Genomic DNA, 20,627 nt, shown 5'->3' on the forward strand with positions numbered 1-20,627 from the left:
ATTGAAGACAAAATAGAGGGCTCTCCCATGGGCTTAAATAAACTTTCTCTTGTGGGTGGAGACCCCCTCCTCTCTCCTATGCAAAGTCCAGCTCCAGGATGGAGTTTTGGAGTCACATGGGCAAGTCACATGTCCATGCATGACTCAGTTTTTACAGGCAGCAGCCTTTACTTACCTGCTACCTTGAACGTCCTCATGTAGACTTCTTATGTGGATTGGAGCCTTCCAAGATCCATTGTCCTTTAAGTGCATCTTGACTGGGCACTTAATTTGCACATTCTTTTCTCAAAAAACTGACCAAATGCTTTAAAAAGGCTCCTTAAAAATCAAGCCAGTACACAGCCAATATTCATAACTTCAAATATAAAAATGATACATGCATATAAATAGGATTAATAGATTCAGTAGATCATAATCTTTACAGAGATCTGTTACATGGCATATGTAGCATAAAACATATGCTAGTTATGTCATATATACATTCATAAGCATATTTCCATAAAGCCTTATGGGGGGCACTGTCACCTGACTAAAGGAAAATCAGCCATGGCTGGGAAGAAGGATGACTGGTGAGAGAAAACATCTTGAACAAAGCCGGCTAGATCAAGTTTTAGACTGTTCAAAGCATGTTCTGTTTGGTTTTACTTGTAACTCTTTCTATCTTCATTCCTTATCCTTGAGCTCATTTAACCTTGTATATTTTGTTAATAAATTTGTTTAAAGTTCACTATAAATGAAGTCAGTGCTGTGTTTTAAAGGGAGGGGTGCATTTCCCCAGCTAAATTATGATGTGCTTTTGGGGCTTTAGAGGAACAAGCAAACATTATTAGTTCTCAGAACTGTCCAGGAGAGAGCTGGACATTACAGAGCGCACACTATAGGGAAAATTCAGGGCTAGGAGGGTGTTGGGGGCATCTCAGTGTTTGTAAACAAGGCTGGGGAAAGCCAGCATGGGGCTGTAAACAAGTGGTTGGTGTAAGGGAAGATTTTAACAGCCCAGCAAAGTGCTTAGGCCACTGCCACTAACTGGATTATTGATTATTATGCGTATTGCCGAAAGTAGCTGCAAAGGCCTTTGTAGGAGCCTTAGCATAACTAGGCAGGAGGGGAGGGGGAGTGACCATGAGACTTTAGCATGATCCAGCACCATCCTGTCTTCTGAAGCATGGGGTTTTGAAAGACAGGGTGTCTATATCTGACTTCTGGTGTTTGTCTGGATCTACAGTACTGCAGCCTTTGCAACAACACATCTGTATAAATAAGGGCTTGAAACTTGTTTAACAAACTGCTTGCTTGGCGGTTATGGGTGATTGACAAGCTATGGGATACTTACAAGCATAAAAAGGTTAAAAGGTCTCAGTTGGGTGGACTCTGCGGGGAACCCATCTTAAAGTCAGTATAGTGGGGCAGCTGCCCCACTCGGGGGAGAGAAGGGTTAAAGCAAGCCAGAGAGGCTGCGCAGATGGGCAGCCAATCAGGGCCAGGCTGGGCCCTATAAAAGGGCTGATGATCAGACAAGAGATCAGTCTCCCCTTGACCAGCAAGGGAGGAGGACTGGCTCTTGGTAGAAGGTGCAGTACCCTGGACACAGCAGAGTAGCAGGGTGGTGGTAGCAGTAGCTCTGGCTGACCCCAGCCAGATTGCAGGTCTAGATACAAGGGCTGAGTGGGTGTAAGGGCGCTGGAGAAGTGGCCCAGGGAATGAAGGCAGGGAGTGGCTGCTGCTTGAGGGTCCCTAGGCCAAGGCCCAGAGTAGTGGGTGGGCCTGGTCCTCCTCTTGCCCCCCCCACTCTTTGCCCCACTGGTTGCTAGAAGTGGCCAACTAGAAGGATGGCAGCTTGCCCCTGTGAGATGGGCTAGACTAAATGGCCACAGTTCATCATGGTGGCATGGGGTGGAACTGAGGATGGCCGATTTTCCCCCAGAAGGGGGAAGAACTGAATTGGGACATGGCCGGAGGGCTGTGCTCTGAAGAGGGTGCTGCAAGCTGGGGAGCAACACAGGTCCCTGATGGTGGAGAAGGCAACAGCAGGCGAGTCACCACCCACAAAGGGTGCTCCAGGGCTGGAGTTGAGCTAATTCCCAGGAGCAACTAGCAGGAGGTGCCATGCCAGTGAGTCTTGATTTGCTACAGGCAGCAGCAGCAGATGGTAGGCAGGCCACCGGAAGGCTGTTGTTAACCACTCCAGATGTTTGAGGTGCTCTGTAATCTTGTGTTTCTATGTGTTTGAAACTAAATAAAGTAGAAGTTTGAAGTGAAAGCATGCTTGCGTCATATGGCTTGTGCCAACCATCTCTACCCAGGAATGCCCCATCTCTTATCTCGTGCTAAAAGCCCCATCTGGTTGTGGGCATACAACACACAGTGTCTTCGTCCTTACATATTAGTAAGGATACATGAGTATCAAAAATCAAACTGAAACTTCTATCTCAGGCTAACAAACAAGCCTATAGACAAACACTGGGCACTTTAGAAAACTTGCCCTGGAACAACTAGTGGTAGCCAGGAGCTGGGAGTCCTGATGCCCTGGGTGAAGGACATGGAGCACACACTCATTACTCCAACAGCCAGAACCATGCTGGAGAGGACTCTGATGGATGCTATCCGCTGCCAGTATTGTATATATGAGCATACACTGGAAGGATACTTGGCTTCTCTCTCAAGGAGGGTTGAGTGTGTTTGGGGAAGGTATCAGAAATACTGAAAAGCCTGTCCCTCATTGCCTACCTTTCCCACAGGGTATAAAAGAGGTGGTACCAAAGCCCCTAGGCCCAAGACCCTCCAAAATGGAACATGACCATAAATTGAAAGGGGTGGGACCAGAGGCGTGCACTGCAGGTATATTTGGGCCTGCTAAGGAGGAGGAGTGCGAACAGGAACACTGGGGAAATGGCCTTTGTTGTCAGAGCTATGGATATGCTTGCCTAATTAACCCCAATAAACATTACATTGCTTGCACTTTGGACTTCTGGTCTTCTGCTTTCTGTCTGTGTGACAAGAACCAGGTGAAGGGAAAGCCCTTAACCCTAATTCCCATTTTCAAAAGTGACAAATTCCTGAGGTGCCTAAGTCTCCTTGAAAGCCAGTGGGATTCAGGACCCTATGTAATTTTTGAAAATTTCACCACTGCTCTGACAGTTTCTGTTATCTGACAATGAGCTCAGCTGTAGAACCACCACAAGATACTGGGCCCTAGGCAGGAATTGCTGGGAATTATCTGATTTGGGCTACAAAGGAAGCCAGAGGGGATGGGCAAAATAGCCCCTTCCAGCCTCAAAATCTTTGAAAATATTGTATTTGTCTTTAAAAATCAACCTGTAAACTAAAACAAAAGCAAAGTAAATGAGTCCTTCCATAAACAGGAACTAGCACAGCATTGCCCACTGCACGACCAAAAATAGTGAGCCAAGCCTCAAAAAATCAAGTCAGTTTAAAAACCATGAGCCCTTAAAAAATAGGTTTTGTTTATTTGACTTTTTTTCATAGCCATTAGGGGCTGCATTTCCAAGATTTTTTCTCAAGCCTCAGGGCTTATCCTTTTTTTAAAAGACAGTGAAGATTTTGGCATAAACACAATTCCAGGAACTGGGGATTTCAGGAATATCACCCAAATATCACAAGACTCATGCCACCTCCCCAGCCTTCCACTTTAGGGATGGCTCTGGAGTGAGGACACGGGCTCTCTGTGGCTGTCACAGTGACTGACCAAGCATGTCTTGGGTCACCACAGGCTGTTCGCCTGTTCTCTAGCACCTGGCCACCCCATTTCTTGCCCCAGCTTTATTCTTGTGCAATACCTCCCAGCTGCTCCAAGCCTGGGCAAGCTAAGCAGCTGCCTAGGGCAGTAGATTCGTGGCACTGCGATGTGATCCACCCTCAACTAGCTTGCTGGGCGCAGGCTGTCGAGCCGCAGCCTGATGCACATTCACTGTTCCTTGAAGCATGTTGATCGTGTCCTCTTTGAAATGGAACTAGACCAAGGCATGTTTATAAACGGGTTATGTGCATCTGCAGGGTCCACCCGGCGTGCACATTAACACAACGACCCTTATCCGCACCGCAGGGCGGATAGCGCCTCCTCGGGATGAAATGGGAAATGCCCCGGGCCCAGCTGCTGGAGCCGGCAGCGCAGGCGCGAGGCGGAGCGGGGCCAGCCCGGCCCCCTGGGTCCCAGCCCCGCCCGTGCGCAGGCGGGTCCCGGCTGCAGCCCCAGGGCGGGGAGCGGGCGAGGGGCGGCCCCGGGGAGGCAGCAGCAGCCGCGGGGCGGGAAGTCGCTGCCCGGGCGGAGGAAGCGGCCGGGGCCGGAGCCGAGCCCGGCGATGGCTGCAGCGGGGCCGGCGCAGGTAGGACGCGGGGCGGGGACTCCCCGGCCGGGCACTGGCTGGTCCCGGCTGGGGGCCGAGCCGAGGGGGCCGGGACCCGGGTCCCTCCCGCGCTAGTGACCGCGGGGCCGGGGCTGCAGCAGCCGGAGCGCGGGGGTCGGGGAGCGGCGCGGGGGGGCCCTGGCCGGGCGGACACGCGGAGCCGGGCGCGGCCCCTTCCCCCGAGCGCGGCCCCGGCCGGGCAGAGGAGCCTGAGCCGGGGCGGGAGCGGGGGGCGGAGCCTGTTCCCCGCCCTGGGATTCGGGCCCCGCCCAGAGCCCCGTGGGGAGCCGAGGGCGACTCCTGTCCCGGCCAGCAGGGCCCCGGGTCCCCGGGGGAGCTGTGCGGGGGGGAGTTTCCCTGGGTCACAGGTGCTGGGCGGGGGGTTCCCTGGGAGTCGCTCCCCTAGAAACCGCGTCCCCTGCTGAGACTCCGGGCTGGGGGCTGGAGCGGAAGGTGCTGAGTGTGTAACGCTTGTGCCAGCAGCTCCAGGTGGCGTTTGAGGACGTCGCTCTGTATTTCACCCGGGAGGAGTGGGAGCTCCTATCCCAGCCAGAGCAGCAGCTGTACCGGGACCAGATGCTGAGGAATTACTGGACCCTCCTTTCCCTGGGTCAGGACTGATTTCCCTTCATTTATTCACATGTATAAAATATTTGGGTTCTCTCGAGGCTTTGGCTGCCATGTGGCACCCTATTAGTGAGTGGTGGCAAATGCCAGCTCCTTTCAGGTCAGCTCCCTGTTGGAGGCGAACTCAGGGCTACAGAGCCTGGGGCTAATCTTAGGGCTAGTCTACAGTGGCAACGCTAAAGCACGCAGCTCTAAAAAAACAGTCTGAAAAATCCCTCTCCACTAGGCGTAGCTACCAGTGCTGGTGCACTGTTTACACTGGTGGTTTACAGCGCTGAAACTTGCTGCGCTCAGCGGGGTATTTTTTCACACCCTCGAGGGAGAAAGATGCAGTTCTTTAAATTGCCAGTGTAGAGCAGCCCTTAGTGTAACTTGTTTATTTGCGTTTCCTACCTCAGTCATGGCACATTAGTGTGTTAGCAAACAGTCTGGGAGCAACAGTCTCTTTCAGGAATCCTAGCCAGACGTTGAGGGCAGCAACTCTGCCTCAGGAAATGACTCTAGTTAGACAAATAAGGCAGGGAAAAAATGCTGCTGCAATAGCTCCCCACCTCCCCGCAAAAATTGAACATAGTAAATTTAACAACTGTACAGTTGAACAACACAAATGAACTGGAATGTCTGTGTACCGGTGCCACCTGGTGACATCTGCCATGACACGTTGTGGCCAATGTGCCTTAATGACATGCCCAAAACATTTCAACAGCTGTAAGATGGCAAGGGAGCAATGTTCCCTTCTTCTAAAGTCTTCCCTGTGATAAATGTTTCAGGAGACATTTGGGTAAGTGAAATAATGACCAGAAAGGTGGTCGTTGTGGATTTTCTATTCACCCTGTCTCTTAATCTGAGACTAATGGGTGTTCACTGGTGTTTCTGTGGTTTAAAGGAAATTCATGTCACACACTTATCCTATGGAACGTGGTGCCACAAGTTAGCATAGAGGCCAAGGTGTTAGCAGAATGGGATATTTTTATGGAACATCTAGGGCAAGGCTTTAAACTCTGCCCCCACTGCAAAGTGAGAAGGGGTGTAGATGTTGCCGGTTCAGAGTACAAACTGTACTTGCCTGATGAGAGATGGGAAGAAATCTCGTCTAAGGAAGGTTTATGTCTTTATTCTCCTGCTTGAGATCTCTTGCGCTTTCCTCTGAAACAGTGACAGCAGTGTCCCGTCATGCTAGGTGCATGCAAAAACATGACCGAGGTCAGGGCCCTGTTGTGCTGGGCTGCACCAACATATAAATGAGTCCCTGCCCCCCAAACTTTAGTAATAAAACATTCCCCTCCAAACAGGCTCTTCAGGTTCCAAACCGGACTTAATCCATCGGATCGAGATAGGGGAGGCAGAGCTCTGGATCCGGGATGCCGAGGGCCCCAGGGTGAACTCTGGATCTGAGAGCCCCCTCTCAGGTGAGTCATCATAATCTGATCCCTTCTGATTTACACACTTGCTAGCGGAGCGCTCCTTGATGTGGAAGGCAAAGGCAGAGTGAGTTCCATTGGCTAGGAGCTGAAGAGAGACAAATTGAAGCTGGGATTTAGGGGCCAGTGTTTATCTGGGAGGGGAATGAACCACTAGGAGCGCTCCCCTCAGGATGCAATGGATTCTCCCTCAGTGGGAGTCTGTCTGTGGAGATGGGACGACTGTCTCTCAAAGCCCCACTCTAACTGAGCCAGTAGTTTTTGGGCCAGAGGAAGGAATCGCTGGGGAGTTTCTCTGGCTGGGATAGGCAGGAAGCCAGACTGAATGGGCACAATGAGCCTGTCTGGCCTTGATATCTTTGAATCCTAGAAATCATAGACACGTGGGACTAGAAGAGACCAAGGTAGGTCATCTAGTCTAGTCCCATGCACTGAGACAGGACTAAGTATTACCAAGTCCATCCTTGACAGGTGTCTGTTTAACCTGTTCTTAGAAACCTCCAATGGTGGAGATTCCACAACCTCCCAGGTAACTTTGTTCCAGTGCTTAACTACCCTCGGAGTTTGGAAGTTTTTCCTAATCTGTAACCTAAATCTCCCTTGCTGCAATTGAATCCCATTAAATTTTCTGCTGTTCTCAGTGGATAAGGAGAACAATTTATCACCCTCCACTTTGTAACAATCTTTTATGTGTGGGAGGATTGTTGTCAAGGGTTCTTCCCTCCCCTCCTTCTCCAGATTAAACAAACCCCGTGTTTTCACTTTCTTCATAGGTCTTGTTTTCTAGACATTTAATCAGTATTGTTGCTCTCCTCTGAGTCTCCCCTTGGTCTACATCCTTCCTGAAGTGTGGGGCCCAGAACTGGACACAGTACTCCAGCTGAGGCCTTATGAGCGCTGAATAGTGTGGGAAGAATTACCGTATATACTCGTTCATAAGCTGAATATTTTTGGTAAAAAAGTGACGCATCAAAGGGCGGAGGTCGGCTTATAAATGGGTCTACACCAAAATTTGATGATTCTAAACTTTATGGAATTATTGAACTGAATATATAATACATTGCATTTTGTTCACCTGGAGCATCTGCAGGCATGGAGCCCCTCAGCTGCCTCTGACCACAGTTCACCGTTCCCAGCCCATGGGAGTTGTGCCACTTCCTGCATCTCCCCTTGGCTGGGAACGGCAAACCGTGGCCACAGGGAGCTGAGGGGCTCCATGCCTGCAGACGCTCCCAAGTAAACAAAACGTCCCACCAGTGGCTTACCCTGACAGGCTGGGAGCCAAAGTTTGCCAACCCATTTAGTGATGTCAATACTGCAGCCTTTTAAAGTTGCAAAGGCTTTGTTCAGTGGACTAGATTGGCTTGAAAGGAATACTAAAAGAGCAGTGCTGCAGATCTGCATGACATTTGACCCAGTATTTCACAAAATGCAACACCTTACAAGCCAATCAGAAAAATACAGTGAATAATAATACTAGAGCACTGGTATCAGTCCGCTACTGTGTAATTTGATCTCTTCATGCATTTCTACCAATGGACCTCATAATTCTCAAGCCAATATGAAAATATAACGTGCAGAATTGCTGGAATCTCTAATAAAATTGAAATTGCCATGTCTGGCGATAACAGGCTATCTACAGGGCTCCTTTGAAATAGACAAAGAATAATAATAATAATTTGATAAAGCAGGTGATATTCCTATATAAAGTTCTACAAAATCTATAACTATAATAATAATAATCTATTTTCATACTAGTATTTAAAATGAACAACGGTGAAATCAAAAGAAAAAGGTCTGCTTATCACGCAGCGTTCAAACTTAAAGTTGTTGAATATGCAGAAGCAAACAACAATTGCGCCGCTGCTCGTGAATTCTGTATCAATGAGAAGCAAGTAAGAGAATGGCGAAAAAATAAAACAACACTAAAAGACATGCCAAGAAGCAAGAAAAAATGTCCAACAAGGTGTGCTTCATTTCCTGAGCTAGAGAAAGATCTCAATAACTGGATTGTTGAATGCCAACAAAATGGGTACGTTGTCACTAGAACTGGAATTCGTCTGCGTGCTTTGCAAATGTCGAAAGACGACAAATACAAGTCAGTAAAGCCATCAATGTTTGTCGCATCAGCGGGTTGGTGTACTCGCTTCATGAACCGTCATGGTCTCTGTCTTTGTCAGCGAACTAAGATAGCGCAAAAGCTGCCGAGAGATCTGGAAGATAAAATCGAATCTTTCCAAAGGTTTATTATAAAATATCGAAAGGAATGTGCATTTGAACTATCACAAATAGGAAATATGGATGAAACACCAATGACATTCGATCTCCCGAGCAACAGAACGGTAACCGGTGTTGGTGAAAAAACAGTTTTAATTAAAACCACTGGCCATGAAAAAATCTATTTTACGGTGGTTTTATCATGTTTGGCAAATGGATCAAAGCTCCCTCCTGTTGTTATTTTTAAAAGAAAAACTTTGCCTAAAAACATGAAATTTCCTGCTGGTGTCATTGTACGTGCTCACAAAAAAGGATGGATGGATGAAAGTGGGACTATTGAATGGCTGGAAAAAGTGTGGAATAAGAGACCAGGAGCACTTTGCAAGAAACCTGCTATGCTCGTCTGGGACATGTTCAGGGCACACAAGACGGATGAGGTGAAAAATGTGGCCAAAAATATGAAAACTACTTTGGCTATAATACCGGGAGGCTTAACGTCAGTTCTACAACCGCTTGATGTCTGCCTGAACAAACCCTTTAAAAACAGGCTACGTAAAATGTGGTCTGAATGGATGTGCTCAGGCATGGCAAAGTTGACAAAAGGCGGGAATCTTATGAAGCCCGAAATCAATCTGGTCGCCCAGTGGATCAAGGATGCGTGGGTGTCCATTCCCTCGGAGATGGTAGAAAAATCATTTAGGAAATGCTGTATCAGCAATGCACTCGACGAGTCAGAAGATGATGCCATATTTGATGATGACACAAGAGAGGCTGCTGATGAGAAGGAATCTGAGTCTGAAGACGACACTGCCAACATCTATGATGACAACAATGCAGGTGCAGCTGTGACTGAAGCTGAGTTTAATGAACTGCTTGGTGAATCAGAGACTAATTCAGACTTCGAAGGATTTTAAGACTTTTTAAAGTCTCATATTGTTTGAAGTTACTTGTTTTAAATATCCATTTACTGATTTTTAATAGTGACTGTAATTTTGAAGGTGAATACGTATTAGTTCAGGTATAACAATAGGATTTTCATAAAAATAATTTAATTTTCATTAAAATAATTCTAGCAAAACTTTTGAGTGTTTCTTGTGATGACAGCTTTTAAAATATAGCAGGGGTCAGCAAACTTTGTCTCCCGGCCGGTCAGGGCACCGCTTCCCACAGCTCCCATTGGCTGGGAACGGCAAACTGCAGACATCGGGAGCTGAGGGGCTCTGTGCCTGCAGACGCTCCAAGTAAACAAAACGTCCCGACCCGCTAGCGGCTTACCTTGACAGACTGGGAGCCAAAGTTTGCCAACCCCTGAAATATAGGGTCGGCTTATGAAAGGGTCATACAGTTTTTGCTATTTTTACCTAACCATCTTGAGGGGTCGGCTTATAAACGAACGGGCTTATGAACAAGTATATACGGTACTTCTCGCATCTTGCTTAAAACATTCCTGCTAATACATCCCAGAACGATATTTGCTTTTTTCCCCAACTATATTCCACTGTTCAACTCATAGTTAATTTGTGATCCACTATAAGTGCTTGATCCTTTTCTGCAGCACTCCTTCCTAGGCAGTCACTTCTCATTCTGTATTTGTGTGATTGATTATTCCTACCTAAATGTAGTACTTTGAATAGGATCTTCTAGAGTTTCTTCCTTTTCTATTCATGCTATTTCTCCAGTTTGTCAAGATCCTTTTGAATTTTAATCCTGTTTTTAAAGCACTTGCAACCAGGCCTCTCTTAGAATCATTTGTAAACACTGAGTGTATTCTCTGTGCTGCTGTCCAAATCATTTATGAAGATACTGACTAGAACCAGACCCAGGACAGATCCCTGCACGATCCCTCGATGCGTCCTTTCATCTTGTTTGTGAACCATAATACTCTGAGTTGTGCAACCATCTTTAGTCGCCTTGCCTAGCCTATATTGCTCTACTTTGTTAGTGAGATGGTCATGTAAGACAGTATCAAAAACTTTAATAAAGTCAAGATATGTGACATCAACTGCTTCTCCCCTATCCACTAGGCTTGTTACCTGTCAAAGAAGGATATTAGGTTGGTTTCACAAAATTTGTTCTTGACAAATCCATATTGACTCTTACTTATTACTTTATTTCATTCTAGGTGCTTACAAATAGAGCATTAGATTACTTCGTCTATTATCTTTCCAGGCACTGAAGTTAAGCTGACTGGGCTGTAATTCCCTTGGTCCTCCTTTTTCCCCTGTCTATAGCTGCGTACTATACTTATCCTTTTTCCGTCCATGGGTCCCTCTGCTATCCAGGGCCGGTGCAAGGATGTTTCGTGCCCTCGGCGAAACTTCCGCCTTGCACCCTCCCCCGTCCCTGAGCCTCTGCCCTGAGCTGCCCCCCCCACCGCAGCAGCTCCCTGCCTCCGCCCTGAAGCGCACTGCCCCCCCCCGCGGCAGCTCCCCACCTCCGCCCTTAGGTGCCCCCACCCTCCGCTTAGGCACCAATCAGCTTAGGCGCTGCAAGCCTGGGAGACGGGAGAAGTGAAGCAGCCATGGCATGCTCTGGGAGGAGGTGGGGCAGGGGTGTGCTGGGGCGAGGAGTTCCCCTGTGTGCTTGCCCCCCACTTACTTGATGCAGGCAGCCTTCCCCCTGCTCCCCTGCCCCAGCTCCCTCCGCCTAAATGCTGGCAGCGACCAGGGTGGCCGAAGATCCAGCCGCGCAGTCGCTGCCAAAGAAAATGTCACCCCCCAAATCCTGGCAACCACCTAGGCTGCCTAAATGGTTGCACCGGCCCTGCTACTATCCTCCATGACTTCTGAGATAATCACTAATGGCTCAGAGATTTCTTCATCCAGTTACTTAACTATTCTAAGATGTATTTCATCAGGCCCTGCCAACTTGAAAACATCTATTTTGTCTAAGTAATTCATAACTATTTCTTTTTCTATTTCAGCCTGAGATCCTACCCCATTGACACCGATGTTCACTTTGTTAGTTGACCAATCACTGCTAACTTTTTGGCAGAAACTGAAACAAAAGACGCATTTACCAGTTCAGCCATTGCTGTATTTCCTCTTATTGTCTTTTTCTCCTCATTTAGTAATAGACCTACCCTGTGCTTGTTTTCCTCTGTCTTCCCATGTATTTGAAAAATGCTTTGTTTTTTCCCTTTATATCCCTAATTTAGTTCTGTTTTTCATCTTGGCCTTTCTATTTCTTGTATGACTCTTTTTTGAATTTCAGGTCATTGAAAATCTTCTAGGTAAACCAGAGGGGCTCTTACAATACTTCCTATTTCTTCTGTACATTGGTAATCTCTGACCTAGGATGAGACCTACATATGATGGGGCCTCCAAACCACGACAAAGAAATGGATCGGAAATGGGGCTGTGATGAAATGGGAAGGGGGGTGGAATTGTGATATGGGACAGTGGTGGGAGATTTGAGGGTTGCTGAGGGAATGAGAGAGATCTCCATGGTGGGGGAAAAAATTTTTGGGCCGTATTTATCTAGTGGGTAGGACAGTGCAGTAGGATTCAGAAGATCTCACTTCAGTTCTAGAAGTGAGTCACTACATGCCTCAGCTTCCCCAGCTGTTTAATAGAAAGGGCACTGGGGCTTTGAGCAATGTTCCCTCTCATTTTTTCCATCCACCTGCAGAATAAATTTTGTTATGTGCAAGGTATGTCCCTAGATAATATATATATATTAAAAGTTACCATAGGGATAATTACTCCAGCCAGGAGAGGTTAGGTATTTTAGCACTCACTAATTAAATTTAAGTGCAAGAGAAATAAAAATCATGAAATGCATAAACCAGTCAAAACTCTAAAGTAACACACTTCGGAAGAGTAAAATTGCAGAGAATATATGTGCATTATAGGAAGTACCAAGAAGTAACAATAATACAAGTGTTAGTGTTCGGAGGTGAGTGTGAAAGAGCCAGGACACTGTGTGTGTGTGTGTGTGTGTGTGTGTGTGTCTCACACACACACACACACACACACGGAGTCTGTGTTCTAGCTGCTGGGGAAGTTTCAGAGACACTGTGTGCTGTCTCTAAGACGTTCACTGAGAGCTCTCCTGAGCCCCATATCCCCAGCCCTCACTCTGAGGAGGCAGGTTACCTGGACTGCTGGTGGGGAGGAGCGGAGAGAGAGAGAGACTGTGTGAGCTGGCTGCTGGGGGGCAAACAAGTACCTAGGTAGAAAGACAAGCCTGTTCGGCCATAGACCACAACACCTGCTAGGCTTCCCACACCTCAAAAAATCATACCAAGGTAAGGGGCGCCCTAGAGACTTTTCAGATGGCTTTTCATGCCTCTGCCCCCTGCAAGAGCATCCCCGAGTCACTGGCCCTTGGCAGAGAAGGCGCTGTCCTCTCTAGGTTCCCACCTCACCCCCTCTCTGCCACTTCCCTTCACACATGACCTCTCAGACTTGAGAAGCCTGTCCCCAGTGAGCAAGGAAAAAGCTGGAAATGACCCAGGGCAGGATCAGTCACATATGACTAGTGTAAGGTGATGCCATACAGAGTACGCTACTGGGTAGAGCAGATCTCTAGCACTTGCAGAGTTTCACTGTAATGCTCTAAAACTGCCCCGCGGCAGCTGCTGTGGGGAGAGTGGATGCATTTGGGGGCCAGATTAAATCGTCCTGCGGGCCATGACTTCGAGTACCCTGGTGTTAGGGGCTGGGTGTGAAAGGGTGGTGGGATGGCCTTTGTCACATCCCTTCTCCTCCTGCTCTTTGTGGCATGAAACCTTTGTCACTTACATTGCTTCAGTGTCAATGCTTAGCACACCGCTCAGCCCTAACATGTCTGTGACTGTCTGTAGACTAAAGGCTGGGTGGCACCATTCACCCCTTCCAGCTCAGCAGTACCAGGGATCGGGTTATGACACAATACAGACATGTTTTCCAGGTTACATCACACAAACCCTGAGTGACTGGTCATCCCCCCAAATCCTTCACACTAACTCCAAAACCCTCACCTTCTTGAGGATTTTAGTTTAGTTTTACACAAAGACTGAAACCTCAGGCCGAGAGTAAATGATTTCTTCAAAAGGAATTCCTAGAAAAGGACTCACTCCCCCACAGGAATAAGCTACATTGTTCTAAGCAGCTTTAAACTGGTCTCACTGCATCCACATGAAGGGATTGTAGCCCCTTAACTGAACTAGTTTCAAATCATTATAATTATAACAGGAAAAAAAAATGGGGAACAGACATGCTGTAAAACAGGAGAAAGTGAAGAACCAGCACCATGTAAATAAACCCTTCTGATTGAAATAAACACAAAATCAGTTTGAAAACAAAACCAGATAAAGCAAAGAGAACAGCTGCTAAGGATTTTTATAGCTAGCTGAGTGTACTTCCCCCTTTACAGCACCTGCCCTCCTCCTCGCCCTGCCCAGGGGGAACTTGCTATCCAAAGAAGCACCCTTCTCCCAGCACTGCAGCCCTAACCCCGGCCTGGTGCAGAGGGATTGGAGTAGAGGTGATCTGGGGGGCAAAGCCATTCATGGAAATTTGACCTGCCTCCCCCACCATCATGACTTGGGGCGGGGGCAAATCTAAGTGGTACTGTAACCCCGCAGGCCAGGTCTCAGTGCCCAGAGCGAGGCATTGGATCCCGCCCTGTGGGACAGGAGCTGCCACTGCAGGGTAGGCCCCCATCCAAAAAACAATCATCCATGACAAACCTGCAGCCCTAACTGTGAGCTAACACCAGGATTGCCTCTGCTCTCTCCAGCAGGGCTCGGGATCCTCGGGGGAATGAGGACACAGTCTGAATGTGGGGAGAGCGCAGCAGGAACGCAGGATCCCACGGCCAACAGAGGGATCCATGTAGTCGCAGTCCATCCCTGGGGTAAACTCAACCAGAGACTCCCCATGGACCTGTGTCCCCACCACTGCATTGACTGCAGCAAGAATTTCAGCAACCCCTCCGCGCTGACCCAGCACCGGCGCACGCACACCGGGGAGCGGCTGTACTGCTGCGCTGACTGTGGCAAGGGCTTTGCAAAGAGCTCAGCTCTGAGAACACACCAGCGCACGCACACCGGGGAGCGGCCGTATCGCTGCACTGACTGCGGAAAGGGCTTTGCAGAGAGGTCAACCCTGAGAACACACCAGCGCGCGCACACCGGGGAGCGGCCGCACCACTGTGCTTACTGTGGCAAGGGCTTTGCACAGTTTGCACACCTGAAAAGACACCAGCGCACGCACACTGGGGAACTGCCATACTGCTGCACCGCCTGCGGCAAGGGCTTTGCGCAGAGCTCAAGCCTGAGAATACATCAGCGCACGCACACCGGGGAGCGGCCGCACTGCTGCGCTGACTGCGGCAAGAGCTTTTCAGAGAGCTCAACGCTTAGAATACACCAGCGCACCCACACCGGGGAGCGGCCGTATGTCTGCACCGACTGTGGCAAGAGCTTTTCAACGAGCTCAATACTGAGAAGACACTGGCGCACACACACCGGGGAGCAGCCGTACCACTGCAATTACTGTGGCAAGAGCTTTGCACAGAGCTCAATACTGAGAATACACCAACGCACACACACTGGGGAGCGGCCGTACCTCTGTGCTCACTGTGGCAAGGGCTTTGCACGGCGCACTTACCTGAGAATGCACCAGCTCTCACACACTGGGAAGCGGCTGCACCGTTGCACTGATTGCGAAGAGTGTTTTGCACAGAGCTCATCCCTGAGAAAACACCAGCGCGTGCACAGCGAGGAGCAGCCATACCGCTGCAATGAATGTGGCAAGAGCTTTGCGGGGAGCTCAAAGCTGAGAATACACCAGCGCACGCACACCGGGGAGCGGCCGCACCGCTGCACCGACTGTGGCAAGAGCTTTGCAGAGAGCTCAAAGCTGAGAATACACCAGCGCGCACACACCGGGGAGCGGCCGCACCACTGCACCGACTGTGGCAAGAGCTTTGCAGTGAGCTCAAGCCTGAGAGCACATCAGCGTACGCACACCAGGGAGCGGCCGCACCGCTGCACCGACTGTGGCAAGAGCTTTGCAGAGAGATCAAAGCTGAGAATACACCAGCGCACGCACACCGGGGAGCGGCCATATCACTGCAACGACTGTGGCAAGGGCTTTGCCCAGAGCTCCACCTTGAGACTACACCAGCGCACACACACCGGAGAGCGGCCGCACTGCTGCACCGACTGTGGCAAGGCCTTTGCCCAGAGCTCAACCCTGAGGATGCACCAGCGCACGCACACTGGGGAGCGGCCGTACCACTGTGATGATTGCAAGAAAAGCTTCAGCAATGCCAGTACGCTGACCAGACATCAGCACACACACACAGCGGGGAGCAGCTGTACAGCTGTACCAACTGTGGTAACAGGTTCAGCAATGCCAACAAGCTGACCCAGCTCCAGCACATGCCCATGGGGGAGCGGCCGGACTCCTCGCTGACTGCGGCAAGGGCTTTGCACACAGCTCAAACCTCTGAATACATCAGTGTGCACACACCAGGGAACGGCCATTCCAATGCTACAGAAAAAGCTTTGCACAGAGTTAATACCTGAGAACACCAGCGCATTCACAGCAGGGAGTGGCTGTGTTGGCTGTGGCAAATGCTTTGCTCACTTGGGCACCCTCACTTGGCACCAGTTGACTCACTAACATCCCTCTGCCAGTGCCAGGGCCTGAGGGGCTTCTGGCAGCAGGTGGGCCTGGCACAGTGCCAGCGATGCAGATAAGGGAGCAGTCCTGTCCCCATGATGCCCAGCAGAGACTGTGTGGGGCAGGGAATGGGACTTGGCAGTGTGGGGGGATTTTAGAGTAGATGGTCACAGCCTACTCCATTAGGGTCCTCCTGCATCAAGCTGGGATCCAGCCAGGTCTCTCTGTCAAACTCTCCCCAACACATATAGCTGTGAGGCAGCTGGGACAATCCTTCTCCACCCCCCATCCAGATGGGACTGAGGCAGGAACTTCCCTCCACACCTACCTCGGTTTCAGCCAGGGGGTGACTCTTAGGTGACATCGGAGATAGGATTTGCAGTCCTCTCAGCATGGATTGGGTTGAGGGGCGGGGCATGACAGCCCAGTATGTGTGATTGAAAGACGACTCAGGAACTGCTCATATCGTCTATTTTAAATAGAAATGTGATGAAGAAAAATTATGTACCTAATGTGTAACAAAGGTCTGTCTAACCAGGTGTTTCTTTGCTATTAAAGAAGCTGATGCATTTGGATGGTGTGTGGAGAAGCCAATGTGAAGTGTCAGTCTTTTAAAATAAATCAGCCCAAATGTACTAAGGCCTAACTGACCATGAGGCCTGATGAACTGTGTAACTGGCAGGTGCTCACAGAGAGTTTCGCATTACTCCTTGGGGAAGTCTATGCCCCCCCAAAATTAAAAATTCTACACACCATATTTTAAAATTCTGCATATTTTATTTGTCAATATAATCACACTCGTTTCAATTATTTTGATGGTTTATTTCAAACTACCGATCAGCAACTATGTTTGTAAGAATACAAACAAAAAAAAATTCCGGAAATGATTTTTCACAAATAGATTCCTTACGAGACATTTTAACACAGAACTTTGAGTAATAATTCATTTAAACTACAATATCGAAATGTATTTCCCGCACCCCTCAGAAGCAGTGCAGAGGCTTAGGGGAGCCAGGGGACAATGGAGGTGCTGAGGAAGAGGGGAGTTATTGCTGGGAGGGAGCCTGGAGTGAGCATTGAGTGTTGTTGGGTGTGGGTGGGAGAAGTATGGAACAGGCGGTTTTCGAGGGAGAGGGGAAAAGGGATTGTTAGTGATTTGGAGAGCCTCCCCTATTGAACCCTGGCTCACCCTTGGCCTCTCCGATTGAGTCAGGCACATCTGCCCTCTGTCCCCATGTGTCCCTGCCCCCCCCCCCACCCGTATGTGTCCCTGCATCCCCACTTGCATTCTGCCTCGGATCATTGTTATCTCATTAGCTCCTATGAGCCCCCAAGATCCCTGTGTGCCCCATTCTGTCCATCTCCCCCATATTCCTTACCTCCACACCTGACCCACTAGGTCACCCCAGCACACTCAGATTTTCCCTCAGATATGTATGTTCTGTCATGTCCAACCCTCTCCCAGGCAGTCGAGAAATGCTAAATTTCTTATTCCTTTAAAGGGAATAATATACACCAATTCATTTCCATAAACAAAGTTACTCTGACACTTTACTTAAACACACTGGGTTAGATGAAACTATGAATTAAGTTTATTAATTGCAAAGAGAGATTTTTAAGTGGGTACAAGCAATGAGGCATAACAGTCAGAAATGGTTACAAGAATAATGAAAATAAAACGCTGTCTAGTGCCTAGTTGAAGTATATTAGATTAGATCACTGACCAAACAAATTAAGCCTCCGCTCTGATCCAGTCTGGCTATTCCCTATGACTTAAGTCAGTGGCTCTCAACCTACTGTACCCCTTTCAGCAGTCTGATTTCTCTTGCGTATGCCCAAGTTTCACCTCACTTAAAAACCACTTGCTTACAAAATCAGACAAAAAAATACAAAAGTGCCTCAGCCCACTAGTACTGAAAAAATGCTGATTTCCTCATTTTTACATTATAAAATAAATAAATTGCAATAAAAATATGGTACTTATATTTCAGTGTATAGTATATAGAGTGGTATAAACAAGTCATTTTCAGTATGAAAGTTTAGTTTGTACTGACTTTGAGAGTGCTTTTTATATAGCCTGTTGTAAAACTAGGCCACTCTCCAGATGAGATGGTGCACTCCCTGGAAGACCTCGGCATACCCCCCAGGGTATGTGTACTCCTGGTTGAGAACCATTGACCTGCTTTTGCCCAAAGTCAGAGAGGGACCAAGTGGCAGAACTAGGAATAGAAACCACGAGTCCTGTAGTCCAGCCCAGCACCATAACTTCAAGCCCAGCCTCGCTCCTTCATTCAACTGCGCTGACTCCCAGTCCCCCGTTTTAACCCACCACGATCCACTCCCCTCCCAGAGCCAGGGATAGAATCAAGGTGTCCTCACTCTGAGTCCCCCTGCTATAACCCACTATCCCCCTTGCACAGCTGGCAATGGGACCCAGGAGTCCTGAGGCCCCTGGTGACCCACTTCCTGCCCCAAACTACCTGTTCCAGGGCTCTTCCCCTCTTCAGCCACCATGAGCTGTTACCTTAGGCTGCTTGAACCACAGAGACTGGGCTGCCTCCCTTATGCGAAACAGCTGTGAGAGATGGGCAGAGACTTTGGGGAGGTGCTGTGAGGCCGAGGAAAGGTCCAGTGGAGAAAAGATAAGAAGGGGAAATGCTACCCCACAGAGCAGCATCCTCTGCTCCAGCAGCCAGGGAGGATTCTGGCCTTGGGTTAACAGAGGTTAGGGGGTGCTGGGGTTAGGGGCAACAGGGTCAGTGCTAGTGGTCAAGGCTGGGCTTGCAGGGCTCTGTAGACACAACCTCTGCCTGGGCCCCATCAGGTACGGGAGGGGGGGCTAGGAAAACTCTCTAGTGCCCCCTCGCTGTGGCAGAGCTTGTGGGGCACCGGGAAGCTGGCAGGGCTCTGTAGCGCTCCCTCTGGCTGGGGCTGTGTCACACACAGGATCCACACCTTCCTCCCCTGCCCCCCATACCTTTCCCAGCGAAGCGCAGCAGCATGGTGAGATTCTGGAAGAGCTGGCTGCGCTTAGCGTCCCACGGGCTCCTGATATGCTTGACTTTGGACCATTTGTTGTGGCCAGAGGGGGTGGCACCTGAGGTGTGCAGGGCCCAGCATGATGAGTGGGGGGCAGGGACAGCTGCTTCAGTGCCAGCACCAAGGCCAGAACACGGCATCTGTATGGGGCGCCTGCCCTCCCCATGGCGCTGGGCAGGGATATGGGTGTGAGCTCCTGAAACACCCACACACACACACTAACTACAGCCATGTGTGAGCTTCTGTCAGAGACTCGAACCCAGACGGCAAAGTTCGTTGTCTGACCGCGAGAGAGACAGGCAACACCAGCAAGGTCCGATCAGAAGCTCTTTATTGAAGAGTGCACACGTCAACAGAGAGCAGCCCACATCCAGAGAGAAGCAGTTTACTCTTTACAACTAACATAAATTTATATAGACAGTTCAGTCGCATCACTGATTATTCATTTATGCAATTTCCCACCCTTTTCTAACAACTAAACCCTAGAATTATTTTGTATACATACGTGTGTACCTATAGCAACATTAGGTGATTAATAACATGATGACATTTTAACAATTTCTTATTAGCACATTGAGGAGTACCAGAAGTTAGGAACAGGGAGTGAAGAACAGATACAGAACAGAATCTAAAATGAGATAGGGAGAAGGGAATGCGAGTCTCCTTATCTGTTCTCTAAACAAACTAGCCATTCTCGACACAGCACATTGCACACAAGAATGCAGCCCTGTCTTATCTCACTTTTCCCAGCTCCTTGTGAGACACACTGCTTCTCAGTATTTTTCCACTCAGAGATTACCCAGAAACCTTTGTTAGCCTAGCTTCAGTCAAGTTGGCATACCTGTATTGTCTGCTATGTTTTTATTTGGGCCTAACACTTCTGAAACACACACGCAGCCCTCCTCTAACACACAGACAGTTCTCCTGTAACACACATATTACAGGGGATCACACCCCACGCTGTGATCCCTTGTAACAAACGCACCAACATCACACAGCCCGAGCCGTTTCTTACTGTGACACACACGCTGCACAGCCTTGCCGGGGTCCTCTTATACCCACTAGTCCCCGCTCCCCTCCCAGAGCCGGGAGAGAACCCAGGAGTCCGGGCTCCCAGCCCGCCCCCACGACATAGCGGGGCCCCAGGTGCCCCGAGCGGGCGCTCGGCCGGAAGGTCCCTGAGCTGGGGCCTCCCGCGGCTGCTGGTGCCGGCGGCGCAGGCGCGGGGCGGAGCGGGGCCAGCCCGGCCCCTGGGTCCCAGCCCCGCCCGTGAGCAGGCGGGTCCCGGCTGCAGCCCGAGGGCGGGGAGCGGGCGAGAGGCGGCCCCGGGGAGGCAGCAGCCG

At 49.4% G+C, this 20,627-nt stretch overlaps 1 protein-coding gene across 1 annotated transcript in view; it reads left to right on the forward strand.

Moving 5' to 3' along the window:
* Positions 1–17,000, forward strand: part of LOC115651298 (zinc finger protein 605-like) — a 36,648-nt gene extending 19,648 nt beyond the window's left edge. The window contains 5 exon segments of the mRNA XM_030562233.1: positions 4,112–4,343; positions 4,845–4,974; positions 6,284–6,400; positions 14,354–15,912; positions 15,915–17,000. Of these exon segments, the coding sequence (XP_030418093.1) occupies positions 4,112–4,343; positions 4,845–4,974; positions 6,284–6,400; positions 14,354–15,912; positions 15,915–16,148 (2,272 nt within the window). The 3' untranslated portion in view covers positions 16,149–17,000.
* The last annotated feature ends 3,627 nt before the right edge of the window (positions 17,001–20,627 follow it).

This window comes from Gopherus evgoodei, chromosome 4, assembly GCF_007399415.2.
Source record: "Gopherus evgoodei ecotype Sinaloan lineage chromosome 4, rGopEvg1_v1.p, whole genome shotgun sequence".
In the NCBI taxonomy this organism is placed as follows: Eukaryota; Metazoa; Chordata; order Testudines; family Testudinidae; genus Gopherus; species Gopherus evgoodei.